Below are 14,737 nucleotides of genomic sequence, written 5' to 3'. Positions count from 1 at the left end.
TGAACGAATGATTAGTACGAGAGCCAAATAATTTGCTATCAGCATAAACAGCTGCCTTATCTTCTAGTTTCGTTCAGGTGAAGCAGAAAAACTATGGTACTTAAATGGGAGGAGAGAAGGAGGGAAGCAAGAAATCCTAAAATAAAGGGTCAATCACTTTTAAATATAAACCCCCTCCAACTTATTTTTCTATCACTCTTCCTTGCCAAAAAATCAGTAAGGTATTTTCCTTGGAATAACGAATTATAGTGGAGGAATCCAACACTGGTCTCAATTCCATTGTTGCTCAAAAAAAAATCCTAGTGAACTTGGGAGACAAACCAGGTGGACTTGTAACAACAGCAAAAAGGCAGATAAAGGTGATACAGAATACAATTAACACAGGAAAAAGGAAAGGCTTAATTTACGATGCATATAATGTGCTACTTCAGAGCATGAAGTGTTCCTTATGGCAGGCTTAAAGCCGTCAAATTACTCAAAACAGACCCTGCTAAACCTGCCACACCATTACCCAATTTTGTGTGTGGCTGAATAGCCAGTACAGATTTGTACAAGTTCGACTTAAACGAAGAAAGGGAGAAGTTGTTATAGGGCTGGAAAATTTATAAGAAAATACTATGAAAATACAGGTATTTTCTAAAGTTGTAGTTTAACACCTCATATTTTGATACATGTCCTGGCGAAGAAAGAGTTTCTAAACCTGACAAGCCAGAAAGCAATTTTTATGCTTTCCTGGTTGTTGCCCGGCTTGTTCTAGAAATTTAAGTTAAACGGGTTGTTGTTAACCCATAATCAGTACAGACAAACATTACATTTTTTGTCTTTTTGTATTATAAAACAGCAAAGGCCAGTGTTCTAAAATAATATTTAAGGGCAAGAGAAAAAAATAAAACTTTTTTTTTTTTTTTAAACCAAGTTATGGCTTGGAGAAGGGATACATCACAGTGTATGCCTACCAAATATAAGAGAGAGAATTTAGTTTTTGAGTACTGAAAGCTGACAATGCAAATTGGTCCTAGAAAGATTATTTTCCTTTTTAGAAATTATTCAATACAAATTCATTATGACGATGGTTAAGCCATACAAACAGCTTTTGCTATTTAATCATTTTGATATTTTTGGAATCTAAACTTCAAGTGGTGCAAATGCTCCAAGAGAACCTGATGTATAACCTCACTTTGTGATGCACAAAAAAAAAAATGTTCTAATTCTTGGTTCTTTTATTTGGTTTCCCTACTTACATAAGTCTTCCACTTGTGTAGCAGTTTATCTCATTGTTAGACATTTCAGATTCATGTCCTCGGCTTTGTGTGCTTATGTAGATCTCTATCAGTGGGGAGGGGGGTGTCTGTGAGTTGGGATCGAGGGGCTGGCAGCTGTTTTCTACTTAAACTATTTACTGGGTCGGGACTGGCCATCGATGTTTACAAATGGGTCCTGGTACAAAAAAGGTTGAGAACCACTGACCTCTGCTCTGTTCTACTACTGGACTGAGGATGGATTTGGTATTGATCAAAGCAGGAACTTGTATATCACCACCAAATAATGCCACCTTCTGCATGCCAACAGCCTGAAACGGCTAGAGATCTTAAAACTGGCTCCTGCAGTGCTACTTCAGGCTCCAGCTCCTGATGTTGCCTCTGCTCTGCTTAGGGGATCAGATGGGATAAATTCAGACTAGTTCCACAGTTGCGCTGTAGCTACAGGGAGTCAGGTCTCATTTTGGCTACACAAGCCCTTAAAACATTATTTTACTTTTCACCCGAAACACTTGCAACAGCCCCTGCTCTTTGCTTTACTGGCACAAGTGATCAGCTAAGGGAAACCACTACAATGGCACTATTCCAACTACACCTTCTCTATTTGAGAAAAAGGAAAGGAATGTCCTCTCCCCTTAACATAAGAAGCAATGCTGAGTACCTTCACTAGTTTTCCCAACTACTTTCTTTCTGCAGAAATTGTATTGCAAGTTCTTAAAAGCTGCAACTAAATAGAACTCCAAGATTTTCCTACCCATGAGCAGTTAACCGAGCAGTAAAACCTAGCACCTTTCCTTTCACCACCCAACTACAGAGCAACAGTCACAAGCAAGCAGCAGCAGGCACAAGCTGCCTTAGGGTACAAATTATATGGTACAAGACAGCACCATGGTAAGATGTCCCAAACCTGAAGCAGGATGGCAGTGCTAGTATGGCACTGCACGCTCCTAGAGAAGCAGGGCTTATTGACCTGTATGCAGTGCCACGCTAATGGTACTACTTGTGGTTCAGGAGCTAGCGCACACTGAGGCAGTGCAGCACGCCTCAGCGTTGCACCTTCTTGAACCACATAAGCAACCTCATCTTCACCTAATGAAGAATATCTGGAGCAGGGTCACTGGGGGATGCAGAACTTCTCACTGGCCTGAAGAAAGTATGACTGCCTGTGGCTCCATCACCTACCATGGTACTTCACAAACATTAGATTTTTTTTTTTTCTTTCTAATCCAGATTGGAATTCTCCACAATTAGTAACACTCTTCTGTATACCAACATCTACAGCAGATCTGCAAAGCACTCCAACAAAATACAACCTATTCACTAAATATTTTATGCTATATGCCAATAATGACTCGTATTTAGACTGTGAAATCCTCAGTGCTGGGAACTTGCCTAGCTTATTTGCAAAGCCTTTAGCACACTTTCAGTATTGCATGAATTCATAATCAAATAAGGCTTACATGGGGCCTTTAAACTTCGAATACTTTGACTAGTATGTATATTATTTTAAAATAATATTCATACATATAATCATAAAGAACCAACCTATTCACTACCACCATCTCTGTAGTTTGGTACACAGAAAAAAACAGCCATTGACAGAAAATAATTAAGATCAGAGCAGACAAATAAAACTTCAGGGGAACTTTAGAAGGCACATATTGACTGCATGGGTTACAATATGGCCACAATGGTAATACCAACGTTCATACTCTTTACTGCAAATCAGTGTCTTTAATAGTTTCATACTAGCTAGAGTCAGGAGGGACCTGAACAGATGATCTAGCCTGACCCCCTGCCGCAGGCAGGAATGAATGCTGGGTTCACAAGACCCCAGACAGGTGATCATCCAACCTCCTCTTCAATTTGCCCAAGGTAGGGGAGAGGACCACTTCCCTGACAAGTTGGTTCCAGATTTTGGCCACCCTAACCGTAAAATATTGCCTTCTGATCTCTAACCTAAACCCATCCTCCATCAGCTTATGACCATTGCTAATAACTATGACATACTTGCGAATTTTTCTGTTCCTAAGGCTATCTGGAGTACTTGCTCTTACATGGTAGGATGTAGATCTTAACATATTTAAGGTTCTTTATTCTACGATAAGTATTTCATTGGTTAGTAAGGTCTTGTTGCCCTTTGGTAATTTTTACCACTGGGATGATGCTCTAGCGATCAGGACACCAGCATAGGACTGGAGTTCAAGTCGTTTCCACAGATATACTTTGTTGTCTTGACACATTTTGTTAGTCTCCCTGATCCTCAATTCCCCCATCTGCTAAATAGAGATACCATCACTGTCCTAATCTGCCTTTGGCATTCTGGGAATCACTGCCTGTCATGTATGAAGACATGGTCTCATTGCTTCTTTGTACTGTCCTGTCCTGTCTGTCTATCTGTATGCATGCATCTCTAGTCTTACACTTAAATGATAAATTCCTTGGGGACAGGGTCTTCTTTGTCTTCCATCTTTGTCAAGTGCTAACACAAATGAGTCCTGATCCTTGAATAGATACTACAGAAATATAAGCAGTAATATCCCACAGAAATATTGTGGACAAACACTTCAAAGACTGAGGCATTAAGAGGTTGGGCACAGGATAGGCTTATTATGTGTAAACTGACTTCATGATATAGTACAAGTGAAGTGGACACATGATGTACGTAAGGCAGCGCAAAACAGCAGCGTTCTGCTTTGACTTCTGTTTCGACAGAACCGTGTTTAGTTTCGAGTTTCGTTTTGTTTTGACAGCACTGTTCCATTCCACTGTCAAAACGGCTTTGCTGTTTCGACGTTTTGCCCATTAGTTATTATGGGGAAGCATGAAATAGTCTATAACTTTGTCATTTCTTGCCTGATTCTGATGAACCTTGCAGGGATGCTAGCCCCTTCTGAGGGCATGAAGCCTGCCAAGTTTCAAGGAGATAAGTCCAGGGGTTTCTGGGGCAACTGCACCTCAAGCTGCTGACATGTAGCAGCTGGGGAGCAGGAGCACCGTCCTGAGATCTGGCAGGCAGATCGGGGGCCCGCACCCCTGGGAGGAGTCCAGCAGGGCCCCTGCAGCCCTCCTGGTTCTGCCTGCTGGTTCACAGGATGCTGCTCCTGATGCCTGAGACCCAGTGCTGGGGAACAGAGCCCAGCCGGGGGAAGTGCCTCCTGCCACCAGGCTCAGTTCCCAGCGGTGTGCAGAGCTGGGAAACTTAGCCCAGCTGGGGGAGGCACCTCTCACTGCCGGACTCAGTTCCCACCACTGGGCTCAGCGCTGAGAACTAAGCCTGGCAGCAGGAGGCGCCTCCCCCCACCAGGTTCAGTTCCCAGAGGCTTGCAGCTCTAGAGAACTCAGTCTGGTGGGGGGAGGCGCCTCCCGCCACCAAGCTGTTCCCAGCAGCTCGCAGCCCCATGCAACTAAGCCCGGTGGCAGGAGTTGGAGTGCAGCACCAGCTCTGTCCACCTTCCGCCACCAGGCTGAGCTGCATGGGGCTGGTGAAGCTGATCAGAGCACAGTCTGGTGGCAGGAGGCAGGGAGAGCCAGGGCTGTACTCCAAGCGGCTCCACAGTCCCATGTGGCTCAGCCCGGCGGGGAGTGCAGCCCTGGCTCTCCCCTGCCTCCCACCACCTGCCTGGCTGCTTCGAAGTCTGAAACATTTCCAAACATTTTGACTGGCCTCATTTCATTTTGAGGCTTTCGAAGCCCTTTGTTTCATTTCAATTTTGCTGTTTCAAACTTGAAACGAGTAAAAAACAAAACAAACAAACAAACAAACAAAAAAACGTTGAAACGAAACAGCCAGCTAAGGTTCACATAGCCCTAATGTACAACCCTATTATGTAGTAATATGCTCAAATCCAGGGTAAGTCACCCCTTCAAAATATGCAATAACTGTAATAAAGAGATTAGTAAGATTCCTATTTATAATTTGTCTGCTCCCATAACGGGTTTTTGGCTGAGCTGGTTGTTTTAAAACAAACTGGTGCCCCTGCCACCTAGTGGCCAGTCACCATAATAACACACAGTGCCAACAGCAAGCTTAAGCAGGCTGGCCATATGTCCGGTACTTAAGACAGAGTAACTTTACCATGGAATAAAATCTAGAGTAAATGACTCTTTGTTAATAACATCTAATATATGTGCTGACACACTGTAGGATTACTAATGTCCATCGCAAGGGATGTGAAGGTAAACGAGAAGGGTTTCTACAAGTATGTTAGTATCAAGAGGAGATCAGGAAAAGTGTGGGTCCCTTACTGAATGGGGGAGGCAACCGTGTGACAGAGGATGTAGAAAAGACTGAAGAACTCAATGCCTTTTTTGCCTCAATCTTCACAGACAAGGTCAGCTCCCAGGCTACTGTACTGGGCAGCACAGTTTGGGGAGGAGGTGAGCAGTCAAGTCGCAAAAAAACAGGTTGGACTATTTAGAAAACCTGGACATATACAAGTCAATGGCGCCAGATGGGATACACCTGAGGGTGCTGAGGGAGTTGGCTGATGAGACCGCAGAGCCACAAGCCATCATCTTTGAAAATTCATGGCAGTCAGAGGTCCCAGATGATTGGAGAAGGGCAAATATAGTGCCCATATTTAAGAAGGGAGGGAAAAGGAGGGTCCAGGAACTACAGACTGGTCAGCCTTACCTCAGTCCCTGGAAAAATTGTGGAGCAGATCCTCAAGGAAATCATTTCTAAGCACTTGGAGAAGTGATTAGGAACAGTCGGCATGGATTCACCAGGGGCAAGTCATGCCTGACCAACCTGATTGTCTTCTATGACAAGGTGACCTACTCTGTGGATGCAGGCATGTGCTATACCTTGATTTTTAGCAAGGCTTTTGATACGGTCTGCCACAGCAGTCTCGCAGGCAAGCTAAGTAAGTATGGGCTGGATGAATGGACCGTAAGGTGGACAGAAAACTGGCTGGAGCTCCTGGTTCACTTATCATTCAGGCTTTGATTCATGCTGTTGTTCCTGTTGTTTAAAGAGTTATGTTCAAAGGTAAAATATATCTTTAAATCTCCCAGGATATCTACTGGGCAGGCAGGGCACCAGCCTCTTCCCGGGTGGGGGGCTAGACTTTGAGCGGGCAAACTTAGCTGTGTGGGGCGGGCAGCAGCGATGATGCTGGGGCAGGGGACAGGAGGGGCAAGCTACCCCCCAATGTTGCCCCTGCTACTGGGTAATTTTTGTTTTGTGACTAGTTCTTTGTAATTAAATTGCAAACTGTGTCTTCCTTGTACAGTCCCCACGTGCACTTTTCTAAATGAATATCATCTCGGAGATCCTGAGATGAAAGTAATTTTGTTATACAGTATTTATACATCTTTACAAATAATTATTCGGTGCAAGATAATTGGAAGAATACTGAAGTACAGGCAAAAGACATGGATTTTTGGTGATATCTTTTACTGGACCAAATGTATAGTTGGGATAGATATTAGACAGGCTTTCAAGTACAGTCTGCACTGACAACACTCCAACTCCACTAAATAATTATCTGATGTTTAGGAATAAATGAGAGATCTGATTTGAATAACGAGAATCTCTTACTAAATTAGAAAAAAATAATTTCAGTATTTTTTTCAATATTTTCACATAAATTAAACATAAGAAAATACTTACCCAAAGATTATTTTCATAATAGAAAGCATCAAGAAGCTTGACAATATTTGGATGATCACAGGATGCTAGAATATCAATTTCAACCATGTAATCTTCAAGTTCTTCTTCTGATTTAGTATCAATCACCTTTGCAGCAGCCAAGACTTTGGTTTCTTTATTCTGAGCCTGCAAAACAAAATCGGACAGGAATGTCTTCGTTTTTAAGATATTCAGGACAGGCAAACAGACAAATATCAATTATTTCACCTCCTTAGATTCTACATTTGCTTGGCCATTCTCCATGTTACAGGTATCATGCAATTAACTAGTTACTTGCGCAATTACCTTGAGACCAACTACACCTGCAAAGTACCTATCACACAATAAAAAGCTCCAATCAGCTATACAGTTAGACCTGGAAAATGTGTACTAACTCTATAGCTGGTTGCTATTACGCTTTAATTTGCATGTATAACAGGGTTTCCCTAGTGGCTGGGAGCCCTCTCCCAGCAGCAGGTGTGCACCATGCCCAGCTGGGGCTGGGATTCCTTCGAATGAAGACACCCTTAGCCCCAGCATCTGCTGACTCTGGGTCCCTATGCTGCCAGGACCCAAGCCTGCAGCTGCAGACACTGGATGCCAGGATCCAGCTGGGTCTTGACAGTGAAGAGGGTGTGGCTGCCCCAGGGGTGCATGAAGCCCCCCCAGGGCTGGAATGCCTGGAGCTGGGAATCGTGTGTGCCCCACATAGGTGTTTGGGGCACTCCTGCTGCTGGGAGCCCCTCAACTGAGGGGGCTCGTAACTGTGGGAGCTTGCTTCTTGCTGGTGCAGGGCAATAAGGCATGATGGGATCTAACGTGCAATCCCACAATCATACCTCCTGCCATGCACATGGGGCATAGCAGGTGGTGTGATTGTGTGGATCATGCATTGGATCCCATTATTCCTTTACCTCCATGTGTAGAGGGGCCCCTATAAGTTATGTAAGAAAGTAACAGCCTACAGCCCCTGGAAAAAAAATTAGAATATCTAAGTGGTAAAAGACCGTGCAGTACAGAGATGACCCAAGCTAACTTTGTATGTGCTAGGCATGGAACCAGAAATAGTCTAAGCAAAGCACTGCACTGGACTAATTTCCCCCCCCCCCCCCCCCGTGAGGAGTGGGGGGGTACGAAAGTGAACAAGTCACCATTCTTTCTTCAAATAATTGTCCACACAGAGTCTACTCCAGGCGTCTAACGAGCAGTTCTCTCTGCAGGAGGTAGAAAAGGAGTCTTAAAAAGCGACTGTAGGACAGTTCTACAAAGGCTGGCAACTGAACTGGAAGTCCAAACACCTTAAATGTGAGGGCTGCTCTTAGTCTTTTATTTGAGCTGAACAAAGTCAATGAGAAGTGTTCTCACACTGCTTGTAGCTTTTTGTGGAGAGTGTTAAAGGTCAATCTATCTCCATTTAGAGGCTATCCATGTGGATTTCAGACAGGTTCAAGACTATCACAGCAAATAAGGACTTTCCAGGACATGGCATAACATATGCAACCACGGTACACAGAGGTTCCCCCTGCTGACATTCCTATTTCTGAAGTGTATAGAGCTGCTAACTAGCATTGCTTTTAAGTGTTTACCTCACCTGAGTCCTCCCATTTCAAATGACAGTCTTAGAGATTTTCTGCAGCCACTCTTCAAATAAGACTCCTCTCCTGTTTATTCTATATAGCTCAGAAATTAAAACGTCATGGACGGTACCTTTATCCTATGCAGATAAAATGTAGGAATTTTGTTTCATGTCATGAAGACAATTTTAACACTGTGAATGTGGCACCCACTATTTACACGTAGGACGTACATTTCAGACCCAACTGAATGGCGACAGTAATAATTATATTCTGTCTGCATAATTCATAGATGTAGGTTGTAAAGGACCGTGTAGATCTTCTAGTCTGACCCCCTGCCCCGAGCAGGAGAGAACTGGGCTCAAATGACCCCAGCTAGGTAAACGTCAAGCCTCCTCTCAAAGATCCCCAAAGTAGGAGCGAGCACCACTTCCCTTGGAAGCTGGTTCCAGATCCTAGCCGCCCTGACTGTGAAGTAGTGCCTTCTAATGTCTAGTCTAAACCTACTCTCTAACAACTTATGGCTGTTATTCCTTGTTACTCCAGGAGGCGCTCAGGGGAACAAGGTCTCTCCCAATCTCCGCTGGTCCCCCCTAGTAAGTTTATAGATGGCCACCAAGTCCCCCCTCAGCCTTCTCTTGTGGAGGCTGAACAGGTTCAGGTCCCGTAGCCTCTCCTCGTAGGGCCTGCCCTGCTGCCCCCGATCATGCGGGTGGCTCTCCTTTGGACCCTCTCCATGTTGTCCACATCCCTCCTGAAGTGCGGTGCCCAGAACTGGACACAGTACTCCAGCTGCGGCCTGACCAGCATCACATAGAGGGGGAGGATCACCTCCTTGGCCCTGCATATGATGCATCAGTGGATGCATGACAAGGTGTGGTTGGCCCTACTGACCGTGTCCTCGCATTGTTGGCCCATGTTCATCTTGGAGTCAATAATGACTCCAAGATCTCTTTCTGCCACCGTGCTTTTGAGAAGGGAGTTTCCCAGCCTATAGTTACGCTGCTGGTTCCGACTGCCCAAGTGCAGCACCCTGCACTTGTCAGTATTGAATCCCATCCTATTTTCACTTGCCCACCCCTGCAACCTGTCCAGGTCCCACTGTCATCTGTCCTTCCCTTCTAGCATGCCCACCTCACCCCAATGGGCATGTTAAGGAGATGCCTGGAACTGGAAGAATCTAGCCCCTCCACCTCCCCTACAGAGAGGGGGATGAGTGAGAAATTCCCAGCAAGACAGAAGTGACAAGGCAATGGGAGGGACGATAAGGAAGACCCACAGAATCAAAAAGGAAGCTTTGGGCAAGAGATGGACGTGGTTTCATAGTAGGGTGGTCTGGCTAACTGTGGGACAAGCCAAGGTCAGAGAAAGCTAATTTACCTCTGAAGAGATACTGCTCATGGCTTCTCTTCAGTAGAAGAAATCTGAACACTCATAAGTTTTGCTTAGTCCCAAAGAACTTTTCCAGAGTCCTGAAGAAACTAAGGGACTGCAAATATATGTAGGTGCATTTATTTTGACTAGATCTTGTATATTCAGTGCAAGGTGTGTCTGTATGATGGTGTAACTATCAGAAAACTTGAAGAGTTGTACTGTAAATGTGGAGTGCTTAAGATGACTAAGTTATGGAAAAGGGCTGCTTAAGCTGCCAGGAAGACTGGGGTATGTCAGAAGCATGCAAGTGTAGACGGGGCCCACAACAACCAGAAAACTAGTTATATTTTTATATCACATGCAGAGAATAAACATGGCCTGCTGAGCGCTGCCAGGAACAATGTGGAGGACAGGGTGAGGCTATGGGGATGAAGGAGGCCTCATTTGTCTGGGGTAAGACATGAAACTGCACCCTGCAGGGTAAGCAAGGGGTCTGGTGGGCCTCCCTGTGGTGGGGGGGGGTGGTCCCTGAAGACATGCCAGGCCAATCACTTTCCTGGTGAAAGGCAAGTCTGGGGCACCTTAACCTCAGCCTCCACATCCCTGGTGGGTTCAACCAGTCCAGGGGGAGCTCAGGCTCATGGGAGTCCTGATGCTGCAGGGGCCCTGAGACGGGGCCAGGCACAGCTATGACCACCTGAGCCTCACAGGGTGCAATACCCCAGGGCAGTGAGGGGGTGGTGTATGGAGCCCAGTACTTGTTTGTTGTTTGTGTTATGAAAGACCCAGTGTGAACCACTGGTGGATGCCATCTGCGAGGCTTGGGCCACAGTGTGGGGTGCAACAGAGCTGCAGATATCCCCCTAAACATAGGGGTTCAAAATAGGCAGCCTCCTGCCTGATTTAATAGCCTAATGTTATTACATCAAGGTGTAGCAGGTGGGTGAGGTGGGCGACTAGCCCATAGACGGGAGGCGGGCCAGTGCTTGCACTAGGCATGAAAGTTTGCCCCTGTCAAGCATAAATGATAAAAACATCTTTCGCACAGCAGCTATAATGGGATGCAGTGGAATTGCAACCTAATCAATTTTAATAAGTACTATAAAAGTAATTCTGAAACAATAATACTTTTCTAATTTAAGTTTTCCCTTTTCCCTGTACTGTCCAAAAGGCCCACAAGAGCAACTTTGAATGCTGATAAAGACTGAAACCCTGCCAATACCCCTGCAGGCAAACCCTGTACTTACGCAAATGCACCTGCAGGATTAAACCTAGTTCAATAATTATGTAGGGAAGATACTGACTGTGTATGTGTATAAATAAATGACACCAGGAGTGTAGACAACCCTGAAGTGTTATCTTTTTTCTTCTTATCCCATTGTTAGAATCATCTTGGATATTACCTTTAACGACACTGAATCATTCAGGTATTATTTTCAAGCAGATGATATTTCTTTAAATTTTGGTAGTCTGGTTAAATCATACTGCAAAGTATCTATTAGAACTAAGATGCTTATTAGCAGTCAGTCTACTCCAATTCGGCTAGATTTTTACTCAATGAAAAACTGAAAAGCAAACACATGGCTTTAAAAAAAAAAAAAAAAAAATGCACAAAATTGTCACTTATTAGCTTACTGTGATTTAAAATAAAATGGTCGAACATTTCTGTCTATCTAAGCTGAGAGAGAAATTTCATAACTAACAATTTTAATTATTACTCTTCTCAAGTTCTCTTTCATTTTCTTTCAACACAGTTACAAAATTTATTCAGATTTAAGTTAGACATTTAGTGAATACAAATGTCTTTCATCAACAAAGCAGCAATCCTGAAGAATATGATTTGGACTCTGCTACATTATGTTCAAGGTATGAGTTCTGAGATACCTATGTACTATATATATATCAAGATGCTCCTCTGCAGGTTAAACTAAAATATGCCTTCAACTTTAAGGAAGTTGAAATCTGCCTTTTATTGTTTTTCATTTTAGTAAAACAAACACTGATTACTGAGGTAGGTTTTCCAGTGATCTTTCTCAAAGTTTAATAACAGAACTTTTGCATTATTAGACATGCATTTATCTAAGCTTAAGTTGAACGAAGCTCTTTATCTTGTCTGTATTAGTTTCACAAATTGTATGAAGAGTGAAAGCCAAACTTTCCTACTGTGTAATTATTGCACTCAATGAACAGTATCAATAATAAATGAAACACAGAAGATAATACAGGTATCTAATTCCACAGTAACACCAAACTATGGAGTTTTAGATGCCCAACAAAATATTGGCAAAAATGGAATATTTCTTTAATCAATTAAAATGTGTGCCTATTTGCATCAAAATTTATTTTTGTAGTTCAGGCAGGCCTACACACACTAAACCAGTAATTCTTGCACCACCACTACTTGTCCCCAGGGAACGCCCATGCCACATGTGCTCTGACACATGGCACGTTACCCCAGCAGCAGTAAAAGGAGGGTGAGGCCAGCACTGGGCTGGCCCCAGCTGCCTGTCCTGGGGGCCTCCCAGGGCTGCAGCAGTGGTGATTCTGCTCTGTGGAGCCTGGCTGGCAGCCACAGCATGGATCCGGGTAGCCTGGCTCCACTCTTGAGCGGCACATGCTGCCCGTGCATGCACCGCTCCACTTCTATTCTCCCAGGGGTCAAAAAAAACCCCTCCATGCTGCTCCTTTACAGCTTGGAGAACAACTGAACATGAGGTATCTGTCACAGTAGACATGTCTGTGCTGCCACGTATCGCACAGCTGCACTCATCTGGACACGGCCAGGGGTGCCTTCAAATCCTCTCAAGAGTGTCATGGAGTGCCATGAAATATTAGCACTGTTAGATGTGCAACCAAGATTCACAAGATAAACCCAGAGCTTTCACATAAGAATACATAGCGTTAAAGATTTTGACCTGTTGTGATCTTTCTGAATTCTTTGCAAGAAAATTGCTCTATTTTTTCTGTAATAAAAAAAAGCTAACAGCTGATATCTTCTATGGGGTACTTCAAGTCCATCAAGAGATGCCCCAAATCTAAAAAGGATGAGAACCACTGCCCTAGACAAAACTAACTCTTTGGAATATCCCCTTTGAATGCAAAGCAGAGGACCTTTTTTTGTCTAGATCTATAGAAATGCCTGGGGCAAACAATCCTAAAATGATCTCAGAAGTGAATCCATAACAAATAATTTAAAATTTGCACTCGATATAAAATGTAAATTATGAAATTTATAAAAGAAAAATAATTTAAAATACAGCTCTACTGAAAACTGCAACAGGAATTATGGAATTTTATAACAGCAATTATCATCACTTTCAGACTCAATTTCATCTTTGAGGAAAAAAACAGCAATTTAAAAAGGAGGGCATTACTGAGTGTTATATGCACTGAAATGCACAATATATTCTCTTCTGTTAGTATTGACAGGTCTATCTGCTCTTGTGAATTCAACTGCTCAAACTAACTTAATCAGATATGAATATATTTCCATTTGCTTCCTGTCTGTAGCAACTCTATTAAACATGTTTTTATACTCTGATATAGCAAACAAGTTGTATATCATTTTTACTAGTAACAATGTCAGGTTTTCAAATCTGGCACTAGTTTCTAATTATTTAAAAAGGTAAAGACCTACCTTTTGTACACATTACCTTCAAATTTGTGCGTTCCTCTCAAGCAATTCAAATACAGAAAATTGGAAGTCAAATAATGACAAATGTTTTAAAATAAAGTAGGGCTTGATTGGTTTCAATCATGACATTTTTTTTTAAAGTTAATTTTGAGCAGGATATAATCAGCTTTTCTATTGGAATGCAAAGAGTTAGCTGGTGCATTTACTGATATAACTATTGTTGGCATAAAAGTATCACTGAACTGTGTGGGAAAGGGCTGGATTGAAAAAATGGAACAATAATGGGCATTTTTTTTTTTTTTCCCAGGCTTCGGTAGAAATCTCTCTTTTGTCACAACACATTGTCAAAAACAGCAGAGGAAGAACAAAAGTGTTTGAGTAACTATGCCTGATTTGCATAGAGTTAGAACTGCACACGCGTCTATTTAAAGTCAAATAACTTCACACGTGTGAATATCTTTCATGCTACCCTGAGCTTTTGCACCTTAGAAAAACTGTTCTGTAGAAATATTCTTTTACTATATCAGGGTTTGTTTGTTGTTTTGTTTTGTTTTGTTTTTTTCCCTTCTTTATATGTCATACTAGTTTGAAATGCAGCTCATTTATAATCTTGTTCCTGCACACATTCTGTCAATTCAGTCTCCTATCTAGGAAGGCACACTATGATGCTTTAAATGTCTATAGATCAGCCCTGTATTGTACTGAGTTGGTGGAAAGGCCAGGGGCTTTTTTCATCCATGATTCCTCCATAACCTTTAGACATGCTTGGAACTTGGTTTACTGGAGCAGTTAACTGTGTGCTTGATGTTTTCTGGGCCATGTCTGAGCACCTGCAAGCTAGTGGAATACCATGCTGCTGCTACTATTAATTTGAAACAATGTGGTTGAAACTGTAGAGCATATGCCTAGGAGAATCTTTGACCAAAAGACTTCGTTATTTTATCTATTAATGACAGAGCAGCAATCAGTTGACAGATAGTGAATACATGCATTGTTCCTGCTTGGGAGAACAGTACAGTTAATGTTACAATATAGTTCTGGGGCTTTAGCCCTGGGTGGGAACATTACTGTAGCTGAAGACAGACAGATTAACACAGCTCACCTTTCTCTGCTCATGGGGAGTTGAAGATTCGCTGTATATAGTAATGTATCCAGGTTGTAGCCATATTGGTCTAGAAGAAAAGGCAATCAGGACTCATAGAGAGCATACCTTTTATTAGACCAAGATTTTTGCAAAAATCTTGTTGGTCTAATGAAAGAT

The 14,737-nt window shown here is 42.9% G+C and overlaps 1 protein-coding gene and 1 long non-coding RNA gene across 4 annotated transcripts in view; one reads left to right on the top strand and one right to left on the bottom strand.

The window, feature by feature from the left end:
* SLK (STE20 like kinase) overlaps positions 1-14,737 on the bottom strand; it is a 67,211-nt gene that overhangs the window by 29,916 nt on the left and 22,558 nt on the right. For all 3 annotated transcript variants that reach the window (XM_006021295.2, XM_006021296.2, XM_025201202.1), the window contains one exon: positions 6,877-7,041. In XM_006021295.2, coding sequence (XP_006021357.1) covers positions 6,877-7,041 — 165 coding nt within the window. The remainder of the gene's footprint in view (positions 1-6,876; positions 7,042-14,737) is intronic.
* LOC112549878 lies at positions 10,270-14,129 on the top strand. The gene is made up of 3 exons (XR_003093469.1): positions 10,270-10,295; positions 11,597-11,708; positions 13,784-14,129. It is a non-coding gene; the product is annotated as an uncharacterized LOC112549878 (long non-coding RNA).

This window comes from Alligator sinensis, unplaced genomic scaffold, assembly GCF_000455745.1.
Source record: "Alligator sinensis unplaced genomic scaffold, ASM45574v1 scaffold61_1, whole genome shotgun sequence".
NCBI lineage: Eukaryota > Metazoa > Chordata > Crocodylia > Alligatoridae > Alligator > Alligator sinensis.
The sequence above is the reverse complement of the archived record's forward strand: the minus strand, read 5'-3'. Positions and strand labels throughout refer to the sequence as shown.